This window comes from Phragmites australis, chromosome 23, assembly GCF_958298935.1.
Source record: "Phragmites australis chromosome 23, lpPhrAust1.1, whole genome shotgun sequence".
NCBI lineage: Eukaryota > Viridiplantae > Streptophyta > Magnoliopsida > Poales > Poaceae > Phragmites > Phragmites australis.
The window spans coordinates 17,591,333-17,598,186 of NC_084943.1; the positions used below are offsets into that span (position 1 = coordinate 17,591,333).

General features: G+C 39.7%; 1 protein-coding gene across 3 annotated transcripts; it reads right to left on the bottom strand.

The window, feature by feature from the left end:
- Positions 1-272: 272 nt before the first annotated feature.
- On the bottom strand, positions 273-5,406 carry LOC133905791 (cyclin-A2-1-like). Of its 3 annotated transcripts, none has more exons than XM_062347554.1 (13): positions 5,151-5,406; positions 4,950-5,039; positions 3,964-4,281; positions 3,557-3,857; positions 3,144-3,250; positions 2,844-2,936; positions 2,170-2,303; positions 1,848-1,923; positions 1,704-1,780; positions 1,560-1,593; positions 1,321-1,470; positions 1,104-1,190; positions 273-918 (listed from the first exon to the last, which is right to left on the bottom strand). In XM_062347554.1, exons 3-13 carry the CDS (start codon positions 4,273-4,275, stop codon positions 862-864), a joined length of 1,428 nt encoding a protein of 475 aa, XP_062203538.1. In that variant the 5' UTR covers positions 4,276-4,281; positions 4,950-5,039; positions 5,151-5,406; the 3' UTR covers positions 273-861. The 3 variants fall into 3 exon arrangements, with proteins under 3 accessions (XP_062203538.1, XP_062203535.1, XP_062203536.1); XM_062347551.1 differs by having other exon boundaries at positions 277-918; positions 1,104-1,238; XM_062347552.1 differs by lacking the exon at positions 4,950-5,039 and having other exon boundaries at positions 277-918; positions 1,104-1,238.
- Positions 5,407-6,854: the final 1,448 nt, after the last annotated feature.

Below are 6,854 nucleotides of genomic sequence, written 5' to 3' on the forward strand. Positions count from 1 at the left end.
TCCGTATCATTATCTAGAGATCATCGCCAAATCAGAGGATCCTTCTTAGTCATGCATGCAAAGAAACAATTGGGTTCTAAATCATTTGCACGATGTTTGCCTTCGAGCTCTAACCAGTTTAAAAATTCTACTTCAGATGAACAAATACAGTAATTTTCAGATACATGCAACATGCCTTTTAAACTTATGATATCAATGTCTTTGTAAATATTGAGATTGAACATATGAAAACCATGTTTATATAATCATCGCAGAAAAGTAACTTCATAATATTATAAGTTTATAAATGTATTCCAACAAAATTCAATGGTCAAAGGCGCCTTCCATGTTGATGTCCAATATGACACTTTCATTTTTAGGAGACATGTAAGCCTGGTATTACCACATCCATTTTCACCATTTCCTTTTAAGAAAAGAACAGTCCCAGTATTCAATTCATTCTTTTCAACTTTTCCCCACACCAAGTTGCAATGGTCGGACCACCTGGTCAGTGACATGTGGGTCAAGGTGGCAAATCATCAGGTGGAAATCATTGGAGTGGGAGATCATCACTTTTTCCGCTATACAGGATAGATCGACAGGATCTTACAGGATAGGTCGACAGGATCTTACAATAGTAAGATTCAAGGCTGCAGCCTTCACACAGTGGTGGATTTACATGCGAACAAACGCTGTCAGTCAAAAGACTCCAATTGGGAGCCATCTCTTCTACTGCATGACTCGAAAATAGGGCAGGGAACTATAACGCATCAGGTCAACACAACAAAGTCAGATAAGGAGGGAAGTACCATACGTTGACATAGTATCAAGTGATTGCTTCTAACGGTTGTTGATCAATGGGGTGTTGATGTCAACGGCCTGTCAAATGAAGAGTGACTGTGGTAGCTCCAGTGAGGTCAGGTTGGCTACACACTCGAACTGCAACAGAATGCAATTTAATTAGATGAATGGAAAACTGACAATCTATCACTTACACAGAGACAAGAAGAATGTGGGACTCTACTTCTATCCTAGCTAGGCGAAGCCTTCGGTTTTTCTTGCTAGTTACTTGCTACTAGAGCAGTGTGCTAGGAACTCAAGCAACAAGTGGTGATTTTGCAAACCTTTTGTTGCCTGTACTTTTTATGTATAGCATTGAGGGGGCAATTACTGGTGTTGTGCTGAAGTTCCCACAGGGCGCACACGCATATCTGAATATCAGAGCTTTTGTAAGAGGTGTAGTGCTCAAGAGTACGGTTCTGTAGAAGAGAAGCTACAGATTAAAGATATAACCAATTTTCAGATTACGTAGAGGTATGTATCCGGCGTTTTCATACTAACCCATGGGCCTTCAGATTGATTCAGTGTCCATGTTGCAAGAAAGACTGCAGATGCTGCCACCACTGAAGGGAGAAATTTCAGGAAAGTGTAGTCAATCAAAGTCAATTCCACAAGATAATTGGCCAGATGAACCAAAGTTGTCAGAGGAGCCTGGAAATATAGTTTGACAACTTAGTGTTGAGGTTCACACATATAAATTCAATGGAAATAGATGCAATATGGTTGGATGCCAATCTTACTTTACAAGAAGCCTGTGCCGCTCTAAGGAATCTCCTGATCAAAATTTAAAGAAAAACAGGAAAAACATGTTAGTGGTGGACTAATGGAAGGATGACTTTGCATTGGAAAATAAAAATTATATGTATGTGCTTGTGGAGAGTAACCTGAGAAATGTTTTTGGTGTTGGAACAGATAAATGAAATCCCAGATCATTAAGCACTCGGCACTCCATTTTTATCACCTGTTGAATCAGGAGGATATCAGTTCTTGAGGTTCAATAACTCTTTGTACATACATGAAACAAATACCTCAGCCTTTGCATATGTTTTGTCAGTTATGTTACAAAATTCTTCAACACTAGGAGCACAGATCTCTTCATATTTCCTGCAAAAAAAAAGATTCAATATTTTCAATGACATGGGAATCACTGGCACCTTGGCAGCAGAAACCATATGCACAAAGAACTTGCAGAGTCATTCATTTGTAATTATCTGATGCACTAGCCACAGAATAAGCTGCTTCAGCAGCCAGGCAAACCAAAAACCATTGTATGATACAGTTTCCTATCTAGTTCAAAGCTTCTCGAAAAGTCAATACTGAATATTAAAGTAAATCAAATCCAAAACTTACGAGGCAATCAGCATGCTGGTTATTCCAAGAAGTTGTAGTTTCTGTCTTTCAATACAAGTCTGAGAAAGAAATCGATCAATAAGATTTACAGTGAGGTAGAGTGTATCTGGCACAAGCTTATATTCTTCAGAAACCTGCAAGCAAGACAATGTACAAAACTTCATAAGATGATAAGTCATGAGCAGCAAAGGTTGAAATGTATACAGGATAATCATCAGAAGAGAAAAGAAAAGGTAGATGCCAAGTATGCATTAGAGAAAATTATATTTAAAAAAAGTCAGATTCTGATGCTGAAGACAATGGTTATTATACTATGACCCCTATAGCATCTCAGGCTCTCGCCAAGTTATGTGTTGAAAGAACAAAGGATGTGTCAATCATTACCATCTGATTCAATTATCTCATATAAATTTCTCCTCTTCAGTGACATCAAATAACTATGATATTTTGAAAGGAAAAAAGTAGAACAATACTTAGATGGAAATGGAAAGAATTTTCGTAGATGCAATATGTAGCATTCACATAAAACTAGGTACTTTATGTTTGCATGTTATATACATCGGTTTCTATGTGAAGTTGTGCAATGAGATGCCAACAATGAATGATCTGATATTGGTATAAAAATGTAGTTGAACAATTTATGTATAAATTCATCAATAGCAATCTGTGCGAACCTCAACAAGCCAATCAATTAGAACGCCTCGCATGCTCTTTGTGATGTCCCGTTGCAAAGCCTCCATGTAATTTGATCTAGGTCTTCTTATAAGCTGGGGGATAAGATAACCACAAGGTGGAGCCTTAATGCATTCAATCAAGAACAACATGGCAACATTGCAGCACAGAAATGAAACACAAGTATACCAAACAGAAGTTTTTTTCCCCTAGCTTCATAGGACTTGTGAAATGTGAGGGAACCAGAGGTCTGCCTAAACAGTAGTAAGAAACTTTTTTGTCACCAAAAAACATTAACATACCTCTGAAGCCATTAGATTTGTGTATATCTCTGCAACATAGGAAACACACATTTGGGGATTGCCATTATCTTTGTCAATATCTACAATGTCCAAACCAGCAGAGTCACCTGGAACAAATAGAGATTTTTAAGCTGCTACACCCAATTAAACAGAACATATCCATGTTCTACAAGTAACTCAGAAGTCAGCCGTGTACACAAATATTTACAGTCACGGCTTTGTTGGTTCGATGGTCCATGACTGTGGAATGACCATCAAGAGTATGGTCAAAATAAAAGCAGGCCAAGCAGCAGCTAAGGGTGATATGACAAGCTAAGAGAAACCCAGCAGATTCAGATCGTGACTTCTAACAAATCTTAACTACGAGAAGTCCAGATGCTCAATGATAAAAAAGAACATGCAGCTTAACTAACCAGCCTTTGAATCAGCAGATTCAGATTTACCCCTGACATTTCTTTCCTTAAAGAAGACCTCATGACAAGCACTGTCCCTGTTCCGTTCAATATTCTGTAACGACAGTGCCCCCTTGTTTTCAAGCAAAACAGTGGAGTTCTTTTTCTGTGCCAAAAGGTCTGCCTTTTGCGTTTCTTCGGCACTGTTAGAATCATTCACAAATGAATTTCCACCAGCAGCCAGATGGAGTGGCTTAGGGACCCTCTTTGCACACTGCTTGTTTCTGCTTGGAGCTCGTCCAACCCTTTGGGAGGGCCTCGACTGGAACAAAGGAACAACTTGTCATTCCATTGACAAAGCATCAAAAAAAGTAGAGATTCAAAATTCATCTTAGCATAAAGCAGTAATGTGCAGAACATCTTAATACCTGCAACTTAGTAAGTGCAGTGCAATTTTTGGATGAGTTAACGCAGCTTAAGTTGGTTACATCCTTGAGAACTGTGCGCCTTTTAGGCTGAGGGGCTAAAGTTACAGCATTTGCCCTGGCATTCTCATCCAAAGCGCCTCTTTTTGTCTTTCCTTTCACTGTCTGTTTCAGGCCAGCTTTCACAGGTAATGGTACTAGTACAGAAGGAGCCACCCCAGACCTTGTGCGATTTGCAACAGCTTGAGATCTTGTGATTCGACCACTGGGTGGTAGCGAAGCAATAAGCGCAGATTTTTCCTTTCTTGCGGCCATGTAAGCCTGAATTTGTTAAAAGAAATTACTTTTTGGATTTGAGCAACAAAAAAGCAATAGAACTACTAATTAATATTGTGGACCTGAACAAGTGAATCAGAGTATGCATTAGGCATCATGCAACACTGACAGATAAACAAGTGCAAATGCAAGGCAACATAAAAGAAAACAACTCACACGACATAGTTAGTCTCAAGTGCAGAGGTTAAATCAAAATTACCCGGTCTCTTGAGAGCAGAAGTCAGCGAAACAATATATTTTCTCAGGTGACGTTGCTTTTTTGGTCTTTGGTGGAAACAAGGTGTTCTTGTCTAGAAATTATGGTGTCCTTTTAATCTCATATTCCACTGCCCTATCATTTTGTTTCCACAATATGTTTTCTGCGGTGTGAATTACCCGGATCATAAATAAAGATGAAAAATGTAATGACACATGGTGCATTTAGAGTATGATAGAACGGGAGCCACAACCACTTTGCAATACATGGGTCAAAGAAAACCTCCGAACCGTGTCGGCAGAGCACATTTCAAATGATCGAGACAGGAATGCGGAAAGGACAAAACCACGAAACATCGAAGCAGGCTAAGCCGAGAAAAGATCGTAGATCTACTGAACAGAACAAAGCAAGCCCGTATTTTTCAGGTTTTAACACAACCTATCTCTCGGGAGCGTACCTAACGATTGAACCCCCAAAATAATTTGGAAAACGATCTGGTACTAGTATTCCACCACGCAGCCACCAAATCCGCGCCGAGCCAGACGCACTGTAGAGGACAGGGATTCGGATTTGAGAGCTCACGACAAACAAGAAAGTATTTCTGACAAAACTAAACGAAGAGTCGATCCAACAAAGTTTGCAAGGGCGGCTTCGATACCAGCGAAACGAAAGGAGGGATTAATCCGAGAGGCGGCGGAGGGCGGGGGGGGACGGCGGCGACCGCCTAGGGGAGACGGAGGGGAGGCGCCATTGCGGCGGAAGGATGTGTGCCCGCCCTGGATCTCTACGGGAAGCGGCTGGAGGCGTTGGGGAAGGGATGAGGGATGGCCGAGTGAGGGAGCGGTGAGGACTCTCGAGTGAGAACTCGGCTGGGTTGGGTTTTGGCACCTCGGCGGGTTGGGGTTGCCATTTGAAATTGGGGGGCACTCCCTTGGATCGTTGGAAACAAACCTTAGATCTGTGTAATTTTGCTATGGTGAAATGTTCCGTTAAATATTCTAATGTAAGTAATAAGCAGCTGTTTATTGGCTCAATAGAGAAATCTAGAAATTACCTGAGCTGCCTCACCACATTATCGACGGATATGAATAGAGATGTCAAAATTCAAGTGACAACCATTTTATGTCCTAAGTATTAACTCTAGCGTGGGATCTATCCCTCGATGGACATTGTATCTACATGACAAGATTTAGTTGCTTGCTAAACATTACGCTCCTTTGAAAACTATACAGCATGACAAACGATTTAGCCATTTCAATATCAATGATTCTATTAATCTTAAGCATCTTTAACCAACTCTCTAAATTTATCTACATATTTCCTCCATATAGGGAGCTCCTTATCCTGATTCCCTTTCTAGTTCTTAGCGTGCTCCAATTCTCTAAATTTAACTCTTTATTCTCCACTCACATATATTTTATTAATATCTTGTAACTACCAAATAGTTCTAACTATTTTATATTCAATGGCTATATTTTACGGTTCTATATATGCATGGTCACTCACTTAGTTACTAGACCAAATCATTCGCTTGTAGTTCCTTCTCTACACGAAATGAATTGTCGATCTTTATTGGAATTGTCATTGTCATCGGATGATGATGACGACGAACTCATTATTGCTACATTACACCAAGCACACTGTCAATATCAACTTATGAATGCTCCACGACATGGCGATTATGTGCCTAGACACTAATATATTGATCGCAATAGAGAAGCCGGGTATTGGAGACTATACAAAGAATACTTCTCAGATGATCCAACCTATGGCCCAACTTTCTTTCGACGCAGGTTTGCAATTAGTCCCTTTTTTATTTGTCTTGTCTGTTGATCCTCTTGGGTATGGCTCTCCAGGTTTAGAATGGCTTGTCCTTTGTTTTTTCGCATAGTCTAAGTTGTAGAATAACATGATGAATATTCTTTTCAAAAAAAGAGATAGTGTTGGACGTCTTAGGTTATCTTCTTTGCAAAAGATTACTGTAGCATTCATGATGCTAGCTTACGGAGTATCAGCGGATGCTATTAGTATGTTCGTATTAGAGAAAGTACTGTTCTAGAGAGTCTAAGAAGGTTTGTCAAAGTTATTATTGAAGTATTCGAAGATGAGTACTGAGATCTCCAAATGAGAATGATATAGCTAGATTAATTACAATTGGAGAGCAAAGAGGTTTTTCCGGAATGCTTGGAAGTATATATTGCATACATTAGAAGTGAAAAGGCTGCCATACAACTTGGCAAGGCATGTATACCGGCCATGTGCATGAGGCCCCAATCATTTTAAAAATTGTTTCTTTACAAGATCTTTGGATTTGCATGTCTTCTTTGGTTTACTAGGGTCTCATAATGACATTAATGTTCTT

Excerpts from the sequence above, each read along its gene's own strand:
- LOC133905791 (XM_062347552.1), bottom strand. The coding sequence starts at position 4,275 with ATGGCCGCAAGAAAGGAAAAATCTGCGCTTATTGCTTCGCTACCACCC. Across the intron at positions 1,594-1,703 it reads ACACCAAAAACATTTCTCAG|GAGATTCCTTAGAGCGGCAC; the intron begins GTTACTCTCCAC and ends AATTTTGATCAG. Across the intron at positions 1,239-1,320 it reads ATCAATCTGAAGGCCCATGG|AACCGTACTCTTGAGCACTA; the intron begins GTTAGTATGAAA and ends TCTCTTCTACAG.